Genomic DNA, 22,320 nt, shown 5'->3' on the forward strand with positions numbered 1-22,320 from the left:
AGACCCCCCGGATAGCGGAGAAGACCCGTCGGGATAGCGGAAGAAGAAGAGCCCCGCCGAGGACGCCGGAGGAAACCCGCCGGGGGGGTGGGGGCTTTTTTAAAAGCCACCCCCCCCGGCGGTGGAAGAGAACCAGACGGCGGCCCCCACCCACCCGAAGACGTCAAAGAAGAAGCCCCCCCTGGTAAAAGAGCTAATAAAGAAGACAGGGGGCGGCCTCCGGAGCAGACTAATAAAATATTTTAATACACTGTGTGGTTTATTTGTGTTTTTACCACTTTTCTTGCAGGTGAATGGGTAGGGGTACGATGTACCCCATACTCATTCACTTAGGGTGGGGGGCCGGTATCTGGGGGCCCCCTTATTAAAGGGGGCTCCCAGATTCCGATAAGCCTCCCGCCCGCATACCCCGACAACCAACGGCCAGGGTTGTCGGGAAGGGGCCCTGTCCTCATCAACATGGGGACAGGGTGCTCTGAGGTGGGGGGGGGGGGCCGCAGTGCGCCCCCCTGCCCCAGAGCACCCAACCCCCCCCATGTTGAGGGCATGCAGCCTGGTACGGCTCAGGAGGGGGGGGAGGGGGCACTCGCTCGTCCCCACTCCCTTCCTGGCTGGCCGGGTAGCGTGCTTTGGATACGGGTCTGGTATGGATTGTAGGGTGACCCCCTACGCCGTTTTTTTCGGCGTAGGGGGGCTCTCCTTACAACCCATAACAGACCTAAGGGCCCGGTATGCTCCTGAGGGGGGGACCCATGCCGGATTTTTATTTAAAATCCGGCGGGGACTTCCCCCTCAGGATTCATAACAAACGCCGCACACGTGTAGAATTGGCGGGAATCCAAGTCGGATCTCCCGTCGCTTCTATGACGGCTCTGTCTCCATCGCGGCAAGCCAGCTCGGCGCTGGCTCCCGTGATGGGGCTCGTAGGTGCTCAATCTCGCCGAGAAAGAGAGCGAGATTGACACAAAATCGGGTTCACCTACTGTAAACAAGCTGTGTACATTGATCCGGACGCTCCGCTCCGGTAATTGCTGTTATACCTGCACTCGGTTCATGAGTGTAGGACCATGTGAGTTTTTACACCTTATGCTTTTATTTTTATTAAACGTTTTAAGCAGTGAGCACTTAGAATTGTCCTTACTCCTTTCTCGGTCCATTTAAATGCTGTATGGGAGAGTGTTGACTTGCTTATTGCCCGCTGGTGCCATCTGGTGGATTCTTTGGAATTTAACCCATGTAAAGTTGATTACCTATCTTTGGAGGTTTTGCTTCTTGCCTTTTGACCTAGCCACAGGTCGAATTATTGAGGTGAGAGGCCACCCTTTACTCTTGGTGGAGGATAACCCTTTCCTGTGGGTCACGGATCTGTTGAAGATTGTTGCACCTTTTATCACCATTGATTTTTTGGAGCACCTTATCACTTTGCACTTTATGGACTTTACCAAAACTGATTTATTGATGTATTATTTTATTTAATGTTTTATTTGCGCTGCACTAATTGTTTATTTATTCACTTTGAGATATTTTTTGAGTTATATCTGCAGTGCTGGCTTGCAATTTAGTTTAATTTGTATTTATCTTCCAGCGCTGAATCACTTTTATTTTATTTTGTATTTTTTTTAACGCCTCCTGAACTCTCCTCCATGTTACCTTATCAGTACATGTACACAGGGTCGTTTATAGTCGTTTCTAGACAGTTGAGTTTAGGGGCCTTTTCTGGAACCCAAAAAAAATGAGTTCAGAAGCTGTGTTTAGAGGCATTTCAAGCGCCAAATACGGCTAAACGCGGTAACTCACATTTAGCAGCATTTCGTTTACAGACGTTTTTCATTTTAACAAAAAAAAAATCAAACGCTTCTAGATGCAATCGTTCAGGAGAGGTTGAACAACGCCCCGTGTACATGAAGCCAATACGTGCTTCTGCTTATGTATGAGTGCAAATGAATACGTTTGATGTTTACTTTAATTAGATGCAATGCTATGTCTCCTGTAAGGCGAGTGAGCATTATCATATCAGAGACTCTGGAAACCTGAGAGGAGACACCATGCATAATTTTTGTAGTTACAGAGGAGGTCTAGGGCTAGAATTATCAATTTGGCTCTACTGATCGCGGCGATACCTCACATGTGTGGTTTGAACACCGTTTTGGTGCTGCTCACGTATGCGGCCGTTTCTGCATGTGAGCTCGGCGGGACGGGGCGTGCTTCGTACGCCTTCGGATCTTAGATGCAATACTTCGGCGCCCGCTGGGTGGAGTTCGCGTCATTTTCAGCGTCGGGTATGCAAATTAGCTTTTTCCGTCGATCCACGAACGTACGCGCGGTCATCGCATTCTCTTACGTCGTCTCTAGTCGGCTTTTTCCGGCGTAAAGTTAAAGCTGCTATTTTGTGGCGTATAGATACACTTGCCATGTTAAAGTATGGCAGTTGTTCACACGTCAAATTTTTTTTTTTTTGCGTAAGTCGTCCGTGAATAGGGATGGACGCAAGTCACGTCGAAGTTCAAAAAATGACGTTGGTGCGACGTCATTTCGCGCAAAGCACGGCAGGAAATTAAAAAACGGAGCATGCGCAGTTCATTCGGCGCGGGAACGCGCTTCATTTAAATGAATCACGCCTCCAACCCACCCAATTTCAAATACGCCACCAGAAAAACACTACGCCGCCATAACTTACAGCGCGAAATCGCTGTGGATTCCAAATTCCGCCAGGTAAGATACGGCGGCGTAGCGTATCACTGATACACGGCACAAGTGCAAATGTCTGTGAATCTGGCCCACTGATCCCATATTTACACTACAATAAGAAAAAGAAAATGGATGAATGCTATGGTATTAATACGGGCCACCTTTCCCTCACTTGTCTCCATACGCCAGCCAATCACCTCCGGACCACCGGCTGAAGAGGAGGATACCAGGTTAATGGCAGCTAGCTGCTGCCATAACAAAGATATCCCTCTTCAAACAGCCAACATATATCGTTGTGCGGCAATCCGGAAGTGGTTAAATAAAAGATTTTATTTTTATTTTTATTTTTTACATTTTGCAGTTTATCCGAGCATATAACTGGTTGCATTTGTTTTCTTGTTTCAGGTTTAGGCATCAGGTTGATCATGGCAGAAATTCTGTATTTTATGTAATATGCTCTGTACTAAACAAAAAAAAACTCAAAACAATTCTACCACATCCCCCTATCTAACAGGTGAGGTTAAGTAAAGGTGTTTGTAACTGTAATCTGGAGAGCAGTCTACAGTGGCAACCCTGCTCTAGGACCGGAAGTGTGGTAAAGGATCACCAGGTAAAATTAAAGGAAACAAATACTCAAAAATGAAAACTAACACTGGAACGGCACCTCAGTACTGCAGTACAGAAATCAGACATGTAAAAAAATGGCCCTCTGTAGGAGCTGAAAATTATGGGTTATGTCTGGTTTTCAAAAGCTGGCGAAACTTGTACACATATACTGTATGTGGAGGTTTAATGAAAATTGCATAATTTAAAAAGCTTATTTGGCCATATTTTTCCTCTGGGTCACAGGAGTGCACGTACTTGTGCTTTCCCGTGACTCAGAATTATCTGACAGCAGGCTAAAGTTTGCAGTCGACAGACATCACAGAGCTGGCCCAGTCTCTGGAAGGACCACCTACTGTATATGCCTGACCAGAAACTGCCTCAGGCTCTCAGTGCACTGCAGAGAGCCTAAGCCAGCCATTCCCAACCACTCCAAAGCCCGGTACTCCTGTAAGAAACTGATAGCCACCACTCACTGCCAAGAGCGGACCGAGAACTGAGCGATCATCAGTCATGTGATTACTCAGTTTTCAGTGTTCGAGCCGATGGGGGGAGATGCAGCATCAGGTCGATGCTACAGCAGGGAGGTCAGTATGGATATTTTTCTTAGAATCCCACCATTCTCCTTTTATGTATCATAGGGATGTGTGAAGTGGTCATATCATGAGATACTGTGGTCTAAGATCACAAGGGAAGAATCTTACCACTCCAATCAGGTCTCCTCTGCCATATTCACCCGTTAGCTGCTTCTTTCCATCATCCTTCCTGATGACAGAGCGGAGTCGACCATTAAGCACAATGTAGGTGCAGTCTGATTTATCACCTTGCCTAAAGAGGGAGAATTGGTGAATGAAAGAAATGTTAACACATACCGCAGAAGACAATACATCAGTATACAGCCCTAAGCTTAATAACTTTAAAGAGGTTGTAAAGGTTAGTTTTTTTCACCTTAATGCATCACCACCCCCGCCGTTTTACTTACCTGAGCCTGAATCTGCTGTGCGTGTCCCCCGGTGTTCTCTTCAGAGTCTGGCCGTCGATTGGCTAGATTTTCTAGATTGAAAGCAGCGCAGCCATTGGTTTGCCTTGCTGTCAATCACATGCAATGACGCGGCGCGCCTGGGGGGGCAGGGCCGTGTGATACAGTTGGCAGCAACGGCCGCCGGCTGTATCACGGGAGCGTGCCCGCAAGCTAACCCCCTTGGGTGAACGCTTCCCATGAAGGACGTTAGCTGATGCGGGGAGGAGCCGAGACAGCCGCCGAGGGACCCCAGAAGACCAGGATCACGGCCACTGTGTGCAAAACAAGCTGCACAGTGGAGGGAAGTATAACATGTTTGTTATTTTTTTTTTAATTGGGAACCTTTAGTGTCCCTTTAAAGGGTTGGTACAAAAGTGATATTTTAGCTAGGTGGAGACTGGTGTGCTTGGTCAGCTCCTGGCTTCCTAGAGGTCTTGGATGCTTCTACAGTTTGAACTTCTCAGACATTATTTCTGCTCATGTTAAAATGTAAAAGCAGTACGCCATTTCTAATCCTTAATGTAAAACTAAATTAAGCAAATGGCATAGACACCCCACCTGTTCTTCCATCTGACTTAGCTAGCCACCTACTAGGGCTTCTCCTGTCTACCTGGGAGTGGTGTGTGGTCCCACTTACCTCTGAGTGCTTCATCTGCTTCCATTTCATTCTCCATAATATACTGTACAATACATATAATTCCCAGTTATGGTGACAACCCCTCATAATGACCAAAGCAGGTGAAAACCTCACTATCGTGATCTCACCAGTACAGCCCACAGGAGATAGAAGAGACTATCAGGTGGTTTAACTCTACTTCATCTATTTAACACTAAAATGCCAGCTTTGGATGGACTAACCCCTTAAATGTGTTGATGTGCAACTTTTGAATCCCTTAACAAGGGTGCTGTGGAAGTTTGTATAATATATATCATTGTATAAATATGTAATATATTGACTTGCCTATAGACAGCACGGCCTGCCTCCACCTCCATCCAGTCCAATGCAAAATCAATCTGTCTGACGAATGGAGACATCCGCTTCACTACTGTGTGAGCGACACCAAGGACTACGCTGGGCTGCTCCCGCATTATTCTGCACAGAGAAAACAGATTTACTTATTTTAAGTAATGCAGGTTCTTAAACATATGATATGTAGTATGAAATCACAGTTTATTCTACAGAAAAAAAAAAAAAACTTTTTTTTGGGGTTGTTGAAAATGATGAGCCACTGACCCGCCACATGCTCTTAATCAGATGCTTCTGGGTAGCTGGTGGTCAGGCAGAGCCAGACAGATGGCAGCTTTGCCTGAACATTCATATATCAACACCCCCAACACCCTTTGCTTTGTAATAGACCATGCAACATCCAACTGCCAAAGGGAACCACCTGGCTTCCAATTATTGCAGCAACTTTTCTGTTTATCACAAATGTTTCCCTAAATCACACAGCTGGAATTTTAATGTAGGAGTAGAAGTAACTTATGGCCCATCTCCCGCCAAAATATGTCATATCATTTTGGCCAAGCAGGATGCAGGAAGCTTGGATGTGCAAGGTTTTCATTGCGTCTGGTCCCTCTTTTCACAACATTTCACTTCACTTTCTGTCAGCAAAGGGAGTGATATAAAATCTCCCCAATGGGGACTAGGATAAACTACAAAACATGTTTTTGCTGTTAATTTATTAATTACAGGTATATATATAGCACCATCAATTTACGTAGCACATATTTCGTATACACAATTATTAGGCAAAATTGTATTTTTGAGGATTGATATTATTGAACAGCTACAGAGCTCTCGGTCAATCTAAAATGTTAATAAACCTCAAAACTGAATATTTATGAAAGTAAAAGTGCCATTTTGGCTTTCTCAGGAGAATATCCGTGTGCAAAATTATTGGGCAACTATTAGTGTGCAGAATTACTTTGCAACTAAATGAAAAACAAAAAAAAAATCCCATCGCACTTGTTTATTTTCATCTGTTAAAAAGTGAGTAATAATAAATAAACAAATCAAAAGTTTCTTAATCCGTTGACGACCAACTTTTTTTGCAGCAGCAACCGCAGCCTCCCAGACACTGTTCAGAGAGGTGTACTGTATTTCTTCCCTTTAAATCCCCCGTTCAAGAAGGGCCCACAAGTTCTCATTAGAGTTTAGGTCAGGTGACGAAGGGGGACATGTCATTCTTTCATCGTTAAGGCCTTTACTGGCTAGCCACGCAGTGAAGCACTTTGATGCATGCGATGGAGCATTGTCCTGCATAAATACCATGGTCTTCTTAAAAGATGCAGACTTTTTTCTGTACCATTCCTAGAAGAAAGTGTCTTTCTAAAAACTGGCAGTAGGTTTGAGAGTTGATTTTGAGTCCATCATCAACCTGAAAAGGTCCAACTAGCTCATTTTTAATACCAGCCTATTCCAGTACCCCACCTCCACCTTGCTGGTGAAGTGGAGCTCTGTGCCCGTTACTGATCTAGCCACAGGCCCATCCATCTGGTCTGTCAAGAGTCACTCATCTCATCAATCCATAAAACCTTTTTAAAAATCTGTCCTCAGATATTTCTTGGTCCAGTCTTGAGTTTTTAACTTGGGTGTCTTTTGTTTCATTGGTGGTCGCGTTTCAGCCCACCTTACCCTGGCCATGTCTCTGAGCACTGAAATATGAAAGCACTTGAGGATAATGTGTTCCTGGTAGCTTCATGTTAGATTCTTCTCAAATCTTTGGCAGTTAATTTGCATCTTTTTTTCTCAATCCTGTGACCCAGTTGACTATTAGCAACAAGAAGTTTGATGGTTTTGTGATCGTGCCCCAATATCTTAGATCTTTCAAGAGTACTGAAAGACTTAACATTTTTGGCTTTTCAGAGTCAGTTAAAAAAAAGACAAACACATTTTTCTCCTCTCTATCCAAAATAAAAATGCCTAGAATTAGGCTTTCATTTAAGAGCTTTGTCAATATAAACACATCTCATATGGGGCGATTTACAGTTTAAAGCAGAGCTTTAAATAGAAAAAAAAAAACAATATTAAATATTACAGCTTGCTACACAAGCCATGTTGTAAATTATCTTTTGTTTTAAATCTGCAGCCGCTGTAATTTTCTGTAAAATTCAATACAATATGGCAATCTGGAGGCCTATACACAGTGAGTATACAGAATTTCCCCAGAAATGTAATTTCCTGCTTGTACGATTGGTTCGCTGATTTTCTCAGAAGTCTTACTGAGTTACAAAGGAAAACATTTTAGGCATACTCTTCAATAGGAATTATATTTTTGGCGAGATACTCCCTATGGGTTAAAGCGATTCTAAAGGTTGTATTTTATTTTTAAATGACAAACATGTTACACTTACCTGCTCTGTGTAATGGTTTTGCACAGAGCAGTGCGGATCCTCTTCTTTTTGGGTTCCCCTGGCGGTGGTCATGGCTCCTCCCCTCTGCCGAGTTCCCCCAATAACAAGCCTCTTGCTATGAAAGCACTCGAGCAGGCTCACATCCTGAGAATGAACATTGTGAACTCCGCTCTCTCCTTATTGGTTCACTGGCTATGATTGACAATGGCAGGAGCCAATGGCTCCCCCTGCTGTGTGAGCCAAAGAGCAGGGAGAGACCCGGGAGAGCTGCTGCTCTCATGCACTATACTGGATGGGGCTTAGGTAAGTATAAGTGGAGCTGGGGGGGCTTCACCCATGGAATGCATTAAAGTAAAAAACCTTCTGCCTCAAGAACCACATTTTTTCTAAAGGAATGCAGACACTGCAACTTTCCTCATTAGAAGACTGCAAGTGCATCAGCTGATTATATTGAACAAAGAGCCTCCCCTTCAGTAATCAGTATTCCAAGCATATTTTTATTCTTAAAAACAGATCAAAAAAGGTAAGTGGAGTTGCCCTTTCCTTAGAAAAAAAAAAAAACAATCCTAAAAAGCATTAAACGTTTCCCTTAAATATTAAACTGTCTTTAAAGTTCTATGGACTTTGTAAAATTCCAGCACTCCCACTCACAGCCCTCCCTGTAACGTGTTCTTGTCATATAGCTGTCAGCACGATCCTGGCCTGCCGACATAATGCTAAATAATAGGATTAGCTGTGTTCCGTCTTTTGATCTAATCAGGGCCTTCTAACAGCAATGTGAAGGGAAGAGGCCAGGGGGGGGGGGGGGAGATGGAAGAGGTTGTGGTGGCGCTAACAAGATCTCACTTATTGCTGGCAGAGAGGAGAAAAAGCACTTCTGCCTGAGACAAAGGTAGCTAATTGGTGCAAATTAATAGGTCATGCTCTGCGTGTCATCAAGGTGTCAAATTGAAATGTAAGTCATTCTTGGCACTTCCGGATTGTAAACACGGCACTCCACTTCTATGCCAAGAGTAGATCTGAAGCACAATTGAACATATTTTTTTTTTTTTAATGAACTTTATTAACTCCAGTCTAGTGCAACTAGAGAGAAGATTATGCAGCCCAGTACCTGATGTGTCTATGCCCATGGGATTTGGGGAGTACCTCCAAGGTCAGACACAGCTTACCCTTCATGTTTATGCAATCCTTTAGGGGGCAGTTTCATGAATAAAAGATGGTTTTCACGATTTCCTAATACAGCTTTTTATGGTTACTCCAATCTCAATGTGTACTTTTTTTTAGCATGTTGGTGGGCAGGCAACTTGAGCAAAGTAGAGGCCCTTTTGTCTTTAATCCTGAGCTTTTACCCGCAAGAATACCTCATTGATCAGAATGTAATCTGTCACATACGAGCAATACATTGCTGTTTTTTTTTGCCTTCCTCTGGATCAACTGTGGGTGTAGGATTGTGTATATATGATTGTACGATTTTTTTTTCTCCCTTTAATAAGTTGAACTAGATAGACTTGTGTCTTTTTTTCAACCTAACTACGTAACTATGAATGTGTGGAGTATATAAAACACTGTCATACCGGCCATTGTATATGAAGGGACACTTACAATCAATGAATCAGCACATGAATAGGATAGGGGCTATTGGAAAGGGGCTGATGAAGGTTGGCCCCTTAAACAGTGGGCGAAGAAGGCACAGCGTGGACCCTGGATGACAATGCATTAGTGCCAATGCATAGGGGAAAGGAAATTCTGTAAATAAAAGCAATGGGAATCCAATTAGAATACTATGATAGAACACTGGGGAGATATAATGTACCAGGGTAGCATGAATAATCACATATATTGAACCACTTTTGATCCATCCCTTATTCATGCTACACTGGTAAATTACATATACTGTACCAAGTCATTGGTTGACTACTATATCCATGTATGAGTGGAAAATTGTTTCTGGCGAGGAGCTGGGCTGCCTTGGGGCGTGCGGGGGTTGATCGGGAGCCGTTCTCCCATCGATCGCCCCGGGTAAGAGAGCATGGAGGAAGGAGAAAAGCCACGGGATTACAGAGCGGATAGCCCGCTGTTACAGCTGAGTTTACATTACATCGCAGTGAGCGGAGGCTGCAATGGGGTCGCAGTGAGCGGAGGCTGCAATGGGGTCGCAGTGAGCGGAGGCTGCAATGGGGTCGCAGTGAGCTGAGGCTGCAATGGGGTCGCAGTGAGCTGAGGCTGCAATGGGGTCGCAGTGAGCTGAGGCTGCAATGGGGTCGCAGTGAGCTGAAGCTGCAATGGGGTCGCAGTGAGCTGAGGCTGCAATGGGGTCGCAGTGAGCTGAGGCTGCAATGGGGTCGCAGTGAGCTGAGGCTGCAATGGGGTCGCAGTGAGCTGAGGCTGCAATGGGGTTCACAGTGAGCTGAGGCTGCAATGGGGTCACAGTGAGCTGATGCTGCAATGGGGTCACAGTGAGCTGAGGCTGCAATGGGGTCACAGTGAGCTGAGGCTGCAATGGGGTCACAGTGAGCTGAGGCTGCAATGGGGTCACAGTGAGCTGAGGCTGCATTGGCGGGCACAGGTGAGCTGAGGCTGCAATGGCGGGCACAGGTGAGCTGAGGCTGCAATGGCGGGCACAGGTGAGCTGAGGCTACAATGGCGGGCACAGGTGAGCTGAGGCTGCAATGGCGAGCACAGGTGAGCGGAGGCTGCAATGGCGAGCACAGGTGAGCTGAGGCTGCAATGGCGGGCACAGGTGAGGCTGCAATGGCAGGCACAGGTGAGGCTGCAATGGCGGGCACAGGTGAGGCTGCAATGGCGGGCACAGGTGAGGCTGCAATGGCTGGCACAGGTGAGGCTGCAATGGCAGGCACAGGTGAGGCTGCAATGGCAGGCACAGGTGAGGCTGCAATGGCAGGCACAGGTGAGGCTGCAATGGCGGGCACAGGTGAGGCTGCAATGGCGGGCACAGGTAAGGCTGCAATGGCGGGCACAGGCTGCACTGATAAAGTTGTTTTTAATATTTATTTTTGTAACTTTAATTCTGCATAAAACATTTAAGTGTCATTTCATGAGATAATTTACGATGGCGTGTTTGGGGGGGGGGCAATTAGGAGCAGTGCAGGGTAGGGATCAGTTGGGTCAACTGGTGGCGAGTAACCTTAAGGCCTGGCTAGTAGCTCAGGATTTGAAATTTTGAGCCCTGATAATAGGATTTTTATAACAGCTTACCTGTAAAATCCTTTTTTTGGAGTACATCACGGGACGCGGAGAAGCATAGTAATTACTATGTGGTTATAGAGTCTACCTTCAGGTGATGGACACTGGCACGCCCTTAAGGCAGGAAGTTCTCTCTCCTATATAACCCCTCCCATACCAGGAGTACCTCAGTTTTGTAGCAAAGCAATAAGTGTCCCAATATATACCCATCAAGAGGGGGTCCCGTGATGTACTCCAAGAAAAGGATTTTACAGGTAAGCTGTTATAAAAATCCTATTTTCTTTATCGTACATCACGGGACAAAGGCGTCTTCCTTATTTTTCTGAAATCCAGAATGGGTCTTACGTCTCCGTTCGGCTTGGGGACGGTAAAAAGATTTGAATAGAAACCCAAACCTTGCTCTTCTACCGGTAGTTCTATGATCACCCCTTGGGAAAGCATATGATCCAAGGCCAATGCTAGAGACTTTTTTCCCGCTTGTCCAATGCTGCAGGACTCTGCAAAATACAGGCAGTCCAATCTTTGCCCATCACGGAGAGCTGAGTCTGCAGACCTTCAGGGATCGGGGTCCATGGACAGGAGCACCACACCACTGGACCTGTATCGCACCCTGTCAGTAAGCTTTTGGTATTGGGTATGACCAAAGCACTGAAAACCCAGGATCCAGCCCTAAAATGAGGAGCATTACAGGTAAAACCCCGTTCTTCTCAACCGAGGCCCGGGTACCGTCCACTTTGGCTAAGAAGCACTTTGGACGGATCCAGTTTCTATGGAGGCTTTTTAAATCCAGCTTAGACACTGGCGAAAAAACTGAAGTACTCCCGGTATGGGAGGGGTTATATAGGGGAGGGAACTTCCTGCCTTAAGGGCGTGCCAGTGTCCATCACCTGAAGGTAGACTCTATAACCACATAATTACTATGCTTCTCTGTGTCACGTGATGTACGATAAAGAACGTTTTCTAATCGGATCCCTACTTTAATTAAAAAAATACCCTTTTCCCCTACTATGCATTGGCACTAATTCAGTGTCATCCAGGGTTCCCATGGACATGCAGGGGGGTTCACGCTGTGCCTTCTTCGCCAACTGTTTTGGAGGGCAGCCTTCATCAGCCCTTTCCAAAAAAGCCTCTTATTGATGTGCCGATTCAACTTAATATACCGTAAATTATAATATATTGCAATTTAAGATAGGTCTCATACCCAAAAATCCCTTGAAGAAGGAAACTGTCTGAAACATGTCAGGATTTATTCAAGAGCTTCTCCCAAGTTGACCCAAGTATCCTGCTGGCAATTCCTTGGGGCATATCTTGATGAAGTAGGGTATTGACGCACCAAGAATATCTTGTTTTTCCCTTGGCTTTTCATTATATATATTATATATATATAAAAATAACTCACTCAAATACTATAATTTTATTGGACCATTGTCCGGTTTTACTTTACTGTTCTAAATAAAATTGGCTCTTGCCTTTTAATAAGATCTATCTCTTTCCCCTTATTCTGCTTCTAAAGTCCCAGAGGGGTGCTTTGCTGCACACTGAGTGCATTGTTTTTTCCAGTTATGGGATGTTAGCAGAAATTTCATACATCCCATTGAGCTCAGCAATATTATTTATAATCTGAACATGGATCGCTCTTCAGAGACCAACATTAGTGAGAGAGCCTTAAAGGTAATGAAAGTGAGATTTCAGCTCATTCTCTGTTTCTTCATGACAAATAGGAGAAATCTTACCAATGGATTAAAGGATAAAAAAAAAAGCTTGACAGCGGTTTCAACCATTATTTTTTGTCTCCTGCACACACCGGCGGATCCGGGGAGGGGGGGGGGCAACAGGGAAATTACCCCCCCCCCCTGAGACAATCATGTCACATTGGCTTTTTTTTATCATTTTGTTTTTTAAACTGCTTTGCAGTGCCTGCAGCTACCGCTGCCGAGTCTCTCACTCTCTCTCTCTCTCTCAATACCAGGGCCGGACTGGCCCAGCCCGGTAGGCTGCCTGTCCTGAGGCCGCTTTGAGCTGTAGCTGACTGCAGCGCTCCCCTCTCTCCTGCGTGTATGACACCGGGCATCTCTCGTTGTGTGTGAGAGCTGGGTCTGTGTTCGGCTGTGCTGCCTGTGCTAGACCTGCTCGTATGATAGTAGATGGAACACTGATTGAATCAGTGTTTTGTCTATCACACAAGCCCGTCTAGGGGGGGACCTTGCTAGAGCACACTGCCCTGCCGAACACAGACCTACAGCGCCTGTTTATTCCATGACACATGTCGGGAGAGTAGATACCTGCTGTGTGTGATCGAGGCAATGCCATGGTGAGTGCCATGCACAGTGGGGCTTCATTCATATAGAAAAGTGGGGCTGCATTCATATACAAAGTGGGGCTGCATTCATATACAAAGTGGGGCTGCATTCATATACAAAGTGGGGCTGCATTCATATACAAAGTGGGGCTGCATTCATATACAAAGTGGGGCTGCATTCATAGACAAAAGTGGGACTGCATTCATATACAAAAGTGGGACTGCATTCATAGACAAAAGTGGGACTGCATTCATAGACAAAAGTGGGACTGCATTCATAGACAAAAGTGGGACTGCATTCATAGACAAAAGTGGGGCTGCATTCATATACAAAGTGGGGCTGCAATCATATACAAAGTGGGGCTGCATTCATAAACAAAGTGGGGCTGCATTCATATACAAAAGTGGGGCTGCATTCATATACAAAAGTGGGGCTGCATTCATATACAAAGTGGGGCTGCATTCATATACAAAGTGGGGCTGCATTCATATACAAAGTGGGGCTGCATTCATATACAAAGTGGGGCTGCATTCATATACAAAAGTGGGGCTGCATTCATATACAAAAGTGGGGCTGCATTCATATACAAAAGTGGGGCTGCATTCATAGACAAAAGTGGGACTGCATTCATAGACAAAAGTGGGACTTCATTCATATACAAAAGTGGGGCTGCATTTATATACAAAAGTGGGACTGCATTTATATACAAAAGTGGGACTGCATTTATATACAAAAGTGGGGCTGCATTTATATACAAAAGTAGGGCTGCGTTCTTATATACAGTGGGGTTGCATTCATATGTACAGTGAGGCTGCAATGATGGGCACTGATGAGGCTGCATTGATCTCTTGTACCATGTCTTTAGTCTCTGACCATCTCTTGTACCATGTCTCCAGTCTGACCATCCCTTGTACCACGTCTGCAGTCTCGGACCATCCCTTGTACCACGTCTGCAGTCTCTGACCATCCCTTGTACCATGTCTGCAGTCTCTGACCATCCCTTGTACCATGTCTGCAGTCTCTGACCATCCCTTGTACCATGTCTGCAGTCTCTGACCATCCCTTGTACCACGTCGGCAGTCTCTGACCATCTCTTGTACCACGTCTGCAGTCTCTGACCATCTCTTGTACCACGTCTGCAGTCTCTGACCATCTCTTGTACCACGTCTGCAGTCTCTGACCATCTCTTGTACCACGTCTGCAGTCTCTGACCATCTCTTGTACCACGTCTGCAGTCCCTGACAATCGTCTACAAACTATGGGATAGATTTATGGCATTTATATTTAAATATTTTTTACTAGTAATGGCGGCGATCATTGATTTTTTTAGTGGTACTGCAACACTGCAGTGGACACACCGGATACCTAATTGAGTTCTGTAAGCAACACCTTATTTTCTGGCAGTGCCCCTCCCGAGACTAGACTCTGGATCCGCCCTTGCCTGCACAAGGGCAAATACACCAAGGTACATCATGATTTAAGTAAGAATTCACATCTCTTGTATTTATATAATATTTGCTTATCCTGAAATTCTGTCCTGGTGTTCCTGTGACTTTCTGCCTTCTCATCCATTTAGGGTTCATTAGTTTGCTGGAATTACAGCAGCACAATAATATCACCCAGACCTTGATTAAGAGAGCACCTGGCCGCCGGTATTCCTTGTATTAACGTGGCCTAGTTTCTCACTCTTCACTGTTCCTATGAATAATGCAAAGAGTGTCTGTGCTGATTAGTGACTACATCTATTTTGTGGGCCCTGAAGTGCCGTCACCAGTGAAAAATAACCAGCTAACAAACAACAACAGGCACACACTGCAGGCAGGCGGCATGCCAAGGTGGAAGCAACAGTATATGACACTGCTGACCTAAAATTGCTGTAAATAAGAATCTTGCATGTTCCTTCCTCCAACACGCAAGTAAAGGTCCTTGTACTGTGACACGGATTGTTGTGTCTGCAACTTAATTTACTTGTAACGGTGAATGCAAAACTTTTCTTCCTAATGAATTCTCATGTTTGGTGTAAAAAAAATTCTTACAGCAGCCTATGAAAATGCCAGACTTTACAGGATTTTTATGTTGACCTTGCACCTAAATGGCAAGGTCTGCTTATTTAACGGGAGCCCCTGATCCATCTTAATTTGCTGAACATAATTAAAAAAAAAAAAAAATAATAATTCTGTGTGGGGGTACGTTGGATAATATACTTAACTTTCCCCAAGCTCCCTACTGTGGCACCTAGTTGAGGGTTATATCATCATCCTACCAGCATGGTCCTGGGTAATGTTGAGTAACTCAAATCTGGAGAAGAGGATAGAGCACCGTGATGTATTGTCATCTCACAAGATTTCAGGTGCTCAGCATTCTTCAGACCCCCTTCAGTATAGAAGCTGAGTAAAAGTAATTATATTAACCTGTTCCTAACCAGACAATACATATACACTATGGGCCAGATCCTCAAAAGAGATACGCAGGCGGATCTGCTGTTCCGCCATCGTATCCCTGTTTCTATCTTTGGAACTGATCCACAGAATCAGTTTTCCAAGAGATAGACAGAAGATCCGACATGTGTAAGGGACTTACACTGCCGGATCTTAGGATGCAGTACCGCATCCGCCGCTGGGGGCATTTTGCGTCGAAATGCCGCTTCGAGTATGCAAATTAGCACTTACGGAGATCCACGAAGCTTTTCAGCTTCGTTTTTTCTCCGTAAGTATTAAGTTGCATGTGTAAAATTAGGGCTGCTTTTACAAAGTGTAAACTGTTTACACCTTGTAAAAGTAGACCCTTCTTACCCGCGACGCTGTTATTTTTTTTTTTATTATTATTTTTTTCCCGCCGTATCTTTTTTTTTTTTCGACGCAACTTTTTTGACCCGGCGCGATTCACGAAGCTCGGCGTAACGTAATTTCGCGCTATGCACGTCGGGAAAATGACGTCACGAGCATGCGCAGTACGTCCGGCGCAGGAGCGCGCCTAATTTAAATGGGACTCGCCCCCATTTGAATAGGAACGCCTTGCGCCGGCGGAATTTAAGTTACACACCCGAAAATTTCTAGGTAAGTGCTTTGTGGATCGGGAACTTAGGTAGAAATTTTCCGGCAGTGTAACTTAAATGGGAAAAGATAAGTTACGGAGGCTGGCTGTGGATCTGGCCCTTTATTACCAAAAGTATTGGGACACTTGCTTTAAACACGCACATAAAATTCAATGGCATCCCAGTCTTAATCCGCAGGGTTTAATATTGAGTTGGCCCACCCTTTGCAACTATAACAGCTTTAACTCTTCTGGGAAGGCTGTCCACAAGGTTTAGGAGTGTGTCTATGGGAATGTTTGACCATTCTCTAGAAGGGCATTTGTGAGGTCAGGCACTGATGTGGACAAGAAGGCCTGTCTCGCAATCTCTGCTCTAATTTATCCCAAAGGTGTTCTATCGGGTTGAGGTCAGGACTCTGTGCAGGCCGGTCAAGTTCCTCCACCCCAAACTTGCTCATCCATGTCTTTATGAACCTTGCTTTGTGCACTGGTCCAAATAATTTGGTGGGGGGGATCATGGCATGTTTTTTTTTTTCTTTTCAGGGGTTGGGCTTGGTCCTTTGGTTCCAGTGAAGGGAAGGCCTGTGGAGTCATCATACCAAGACATGTTCAATTTCATGCTCCTCTCAACTTTGTCGGAACAGTTTGGGGATGGCCCCTTCCTGTTCCAACATGACTGTGCACCAGTGTACAAAGCAAAATGCATAAAGACACAGATCGGCGAGTTTGTGGAGGAGGGACTTGCTGGTCATGACTAAGAACTAATGTCCGAAACACATAGGTTATTTTACAGCATTGTACAGGGTTACTGCATAAAGAAATACAATTTTTTTTTGAATGTCATCCTGAGTGCCGACCATCCCTTTCCTTACTCTAATACGTTGGAGGGGTCAGCAGCCTCAAGGTCTGAAGTCCGGGCAAAGCTTCCAAGTGGGAATGTTGTAGCGCCTATACATCGGTTTCCCTTGGACTCCTAGAGGAGTCCACTCCATGTGAATGAGGCCTTATACATAAATCCCAGTGCACCCATTTATTTCCCTTTTAGGGGATTTAAAGGCCTTTGTCCACCCTGGATTGCCTACTTTGCCTTGGGGCAGATCTGGCCTGGACCAACAACTGGCCTTGAGTACAACTGGGGACAAATCTCAGGCTTGGCTGTTCTGTTTCAAAGACCTTTGGACTCATACTCCAGTTAAAGCTTTTGTTCGGGGAGTACAACATATCTCCCCCTCCAGCATTTGTTCCCCTGTATCCTTTTGGGATCTCAATTTAATTTTCTTGGCCCTTCAGGAGCCTCCCTTTCAACCTATTACAGTTATTTGTTTGTATGACCTTACTTGTAGTTTGGCCCTTCCTGTGGCTATTGTCCCGCAAGGAGAGTCTCTCTTGTTATTTGGAGAGTCAAAAGGAATCTGATAAGTAGCAAACCTGGTTTAAAAAAATTTGATTATCTTTGACCCTTCCCTTTTCCCCTGTATTACACCTGTACAATCCTTCAGTGATGTACAGCTAAGTCTTCTGGCAGCACCTGCAGGAGGAAAGAATGTAGGACAGGCCTGAGGTGGCCCATCTATATTTAGCCAGCTATAGCCGCATCAGCTTAATCAAGGATTACGCCTGGAGACAATGAACAAGCACTGCTCTCATTATGTCATATGTGTCGACCTGCAGCAGACATCTATACAGCGAGAGGGAACATGCAGTGACTTTGCTAGGTGGCTCCCAGGGGCCAGGGCCTAATGGATAAAAGGAAGTGAAAGGTGCGAATCTAGTCTAATGAAGCAAATGGCTGGGGACTAACTGGCTCCTCCAGCATTTTGTATTAAAGTGGAATTCTACCTAAAAATTAAAGAAAAAAAATGCAGGTAGAATTTTGATGACAGAAGAGACATTATTGATCTATGTCAAACCCTTCTCTCTGCCCGTTAGTGTTTGTATACACTGAGCCACACATGTGCAGCTCAGCGTACATGTACAGCGAGTCTCTGTGCCAGGACGATTTGACTTCTGTGCACGTGAGCGGGAGTGACATCATTGTGGCATGGCCAATCAAGCAGCCAAGCGTCCGTATCGAGAAGGAAGACCAGAGGGGGATGCAAACATTGACAGACAGGCGTGTTGACACTGCCGCACGGGGAGGGGGGATCTCTTCCCAGATAAGTCTGTCATATATGCCAAAATGGCAAAGTTTTAATTCTGCTCTAAAAGGGAAAATAGAGTATATTTTCAGTGTTATATTTTCCCTCACTTTCATCCCCAGTGACAAAGTTCATCAGAATACAGAGGGAGAATCTCCGCAACCAGGACACAGTCTTCAATAAAAATCACCATGCATTTTGAAATCCTCCTTGGGGTGCTCGCACAACTCCCTATAAACGTCAATGATGCCATACTCTTAGTATTATCTTTATTGTAGGAGTGTTAACATATTCAAGTAAATGAGGAATTACTGCACAGGCAGAGATGGTTTTTACTGCACAGAATATAAACACCCTGGGAGGCTGCTGTCATCATCGAGAGGTAAGCAAGTATCTGGGGGAGGGATTCCAGGTTAGATCAGATTAGGGGGCTGGGGAAGGGGTGCGTGTTTAAAGTGTAGATGTTCTTCCAATACTGAATATTCAAATGTGCCATTTGTGAGGAAAGATAGGACCCATTTTGTTCTGCAAAAGTGTACAAGAACAAGTGCAAAGACAGTACTGGGCTTAATTATTAGAAAGCCTAGAATGAACAACAAACTGAGCATCATGGAAACACCCTGTAATAAGCATTTATAAATCAACATTTTAATTATATAGGAATAATGCAAAAAGAATTACAAAATTAGTTTGTAAACATAAAAAAAAAACTGAAAAAAAAGGTATAGTTTCCCTCTGAAGGGAGCCCGTCAGGACAGAAATAAAGCAGCATCCATTGCCAGCTTGTTTTTAAACATGCTGGAGGATCGCACATCCTGACACTTTGCTGGCTGCCTGTCCGTTTTAGGTCAGTGCCTTGCTGAGCTACAAAGCAAGGCAAATTATGGTCTTGAACACAATATAATTTCGACACTCCAGTTTAGAAAATTGCTTCTATATACAAAGTCCAAATATATCTACATTAATAACAAAGTGTATAAAAATATAGAATTAGATGAAATAAGGGACTTACTCATAGAAGTGACACTTGGAAATAGACAAGAAAGCACAGTCACGATTAGCTTTAATGGTGAATATCAGGGGCTCTCCTGTTAAGACGGCCAGTTGTCCCACCAACTCCCCCGGGTGTGTGATAAAAAGACAGGTCTCTTCCTCCCTGTCAATCTTCCTCTGGTAGACATGGAGGAGGCCGGAGATGACAAACCGGATGTTGACATCCTAACAAAAAACCATAACAGGAATTCAAAGTTGTTTCAAACATTTAAATTTAACAAGTCAAACTCTAGTCAAAACGTATTTTATGTGCGGGTGGGTTAGAGCATGTGCCAGATATTCATTTTCATTTATGTCCCTATTGGGGAAATTCATCTCCCTTCCCGTCAGGACATAGACAAAAATTGTAAACACATTTTTAATAGTGTGAGGAAGCATAAGAACTTCTGACAACATTTTCATTGTTGCCAATGTCTCCCCGCCCTTGTAAGAAGAGAACCCCTTTTTCTAGATGCCACAGGTGCAGGAAGTCAGGGGAAATCTCCCCAGAGAAGTTCCAAACTGATGAAAAAAAACCTACAGAAAATGTACCCTTCCCCCAACTATTAGAAAAAAATTAAAACACTTGTAGTTGGAGTGAGGAGAGGTGTGGCACACAAAACCCTAAAATCTTATACTGAAATTCATCATCATTACACTACTTACATCCCTATGGACAGGCATTGTATTCTATACCATGTAAGGTAAGAAGTAGCAGAACCAGGGTGTATATAGCACGCTGGAATATACTGTATATACACTCAGGGCTCCCTTTATCTATCCATTCATGAATGCAACAGCAGTCATGTGTCTGGAACTTAGCCCTTAAATCATGCAGCAATGCCAAGTGGTTCAGTTGCTGCTATACCAAACATTACAAATGGAAGGATGTATAATCTAAGCAACTTTTACTGGGGATTGATCTTTGACACCAAGTGTAGAGGACACATTTCAGAAATTGCTGACCTCCTAAGTAGAAGCGCTACAATCTCAATAAAGTCTATATAGAGAATAGTGTGAAAGAAGACATCTAGTAGTGGAAATGGTGTGGGTGGAAAGACCTTGTTAGTGAAAGGTCAGAGGAAAATTAGGAGTCTTGTACAAGAAAGTGTGCAGACATCCAGCTCTGAACACACAACACCAGGAACCTTGAAGAGGAAGGTCTAAAGCTTCAAAAGACCATGCTGGGCGACACTCCCATCAGCTAGAAGAGGGAAATGAGGCTGTGTACAGGAAACTGAGGATGGGTCCTGAACGGGAGCTGTTGTGGTCCCTTTATGGGGGGATGACATGCAAGCATTTTTTGAGTAGTCAGGGGTTCTCATCCATGCAGGGTGAGGGGTCCAGGGTAGTCCAGTTGAAGAGAATAGGGCTTACAGTTCTCCCAGGACTGGCAAGTCCTCATTTGAGACCTGGAATTCAGAAGTTCAGAGAGATTCTGGGTAGGAAAGAACCTCCAAACTCAATTAGAGGGACTTTTGGTCCTAACACTGAAGATGTTAAACGGTTTGTAAAAAAAAAAACATGTCATACTTACCTCCACTGTGCAGTTCGTTTTGCACAGAATGGCCCCAAACGTCCACTTCTGGGGTCCCCCCGGTGACACTGGTAGCTCCTCCCCGCAACAGGTGTCCACGTTGGAGAAGCGCTCTGCGTGTATTCACACAGAAAGCAGGACTCGACCCGCGCCCCCGACGTCTGTGTTATTGGATTTGATTGACAACAGCAGGAGCCAATGGCTGCGCTGCTATACATCTATCCAATCAACAGACAAGACAATGGGCAGAGAGGACGAGTGCGTCTCCGCGGAGGGAACGAACGGGCCCAGGTGAGTAAAATGGGGGGGAGGGGGGGCCTGGGTGATTGGACAGTGTAAGAAGTTTTTTCACCTTAATGCATAGGTGAAAAAAACATGAGGCTTTACAACCCCTTCAAGCCACATGCAAGGGGTGTCTTAAAATGCAGCAGGAAGGAAGCACACTTGTCCGAGGGAGTGTGAAATGGTTCACAGCTGTGAGGGAGCAAATTCTGGAGACAGACAGTGTTCCTGAGAACCTGCTGCCTTTGTAATACCCCTGAAATAGACAGTAAACACCAAACCCTAATGTGGGGCTGCTATAGTGGTGGTGAGTCATTCTCTTGTTTTTCATTATACCACAGTTATGGACTATTTATGCTTGTTTGCGAAGAAAGACTATTGCTTTTACAAGTGGTTGGCTGTGATCCTGAGTTAACATAACACAACTGGTGTTTGAATGCTAGCAATCCAGCCATACACTCTATCTAAAATGAAACATTTAAAGGGCCAGCGCCCATTTTGCATGTGCTGGGTCAGAGCAGCAGAGACACTGAACACCGCTGAAGGCAGTATGAAAGAGATTGTTAGGCAATTAGCGCAGGGCAGAATCTAAACACAGATGCGCCACAAGGAGGCAATGGTTCTGGCCCGAGGACCAGTGGGTCAGCCTCATTGCCCTGTTCCTATGACCTATTGGCAGCTGATAACGACTATAAAAAATAAATAAATCACAGTAAAGATTTTAGCCCGCCTTGGGGTGACTGTGGAACACAGAATGCATTGCTGGAGGTAGTGTGCTGGTAAGTCACTGTGGTCCTAAATGCAAGACCTGTTGAAGCTGGCCATCAAATGGATACAGCTCGAAAAACTGACAGGACCACAGATCGTGGAACGGGTTGTTGTGGACCACTACCTGCAGGCGCTACCTAATGAGCTACAGCAGTACAGCATTGGGTCAGCCACGGAGAACCCCAGATGGACTTCTTAGTGAAAATGGGGTGGGGGGTTACACCATGGTGGGTGACCTGCTAGGACCTCTAAGTCCAGAGGAGCCTTATCAGCACCAAAATAGGTTACCAGCACTCGAGAGCCAGGGAGTGAGCAACCCGTGACCCATAGTTCTGCTCCAGCAGGCAGGAATGAAAAGGT

The 22,320-nt window shown here is 44.9% G+C and overlaps 1 protein-coding gene across 2 annotated transcripts in view; it reads right to left on the reverse strand.

Annotated features, from left to right (window-relative positions):
• The window catches only part of PNPLA7 (patatin like phospholipase domain containing 7), a 413,102-nt gene that overhangs the window by 222,374 nt on the left and 168,408 nt on the right, over positions 1-22,320 (reverse strand). For both annotated transcript variants that reach the window (XM_040324512.1, XM_040324513.1), the window contains 3 exons: positions 19,354-19,559; positions 5,274-5,405; positions 3,996-4,119 (listed from right to left, as the gene is read on the reverse strand). In XM_040324512.1, the coding sequence (XP_040180446.1) occupies positions 3,996-4,119; positions 5,274-5,405; positions 19,354-19,559 (462 nt within the window). The remainder of the gene's footprint in view (positions 1-3,995; positions 4,120-5,273; positions 5,406-19,353; positions 19,560-22,320) is intronic.

The sequence above is a fragment of the Rana temporaria genome, chromosome 9, assembly GCF_905171775.1.
Source record: "Rana temporaria chromosome 9, aRanTem1.1, whole genome shotgun sequence".
In the NCBI taxonomy this organism is placed as follows: domain Eukaryota; kingdom Metazoa; phylum Chordata; class Amphibia; order Anura; family Ranidae; genus Rana; species Rana temporaria.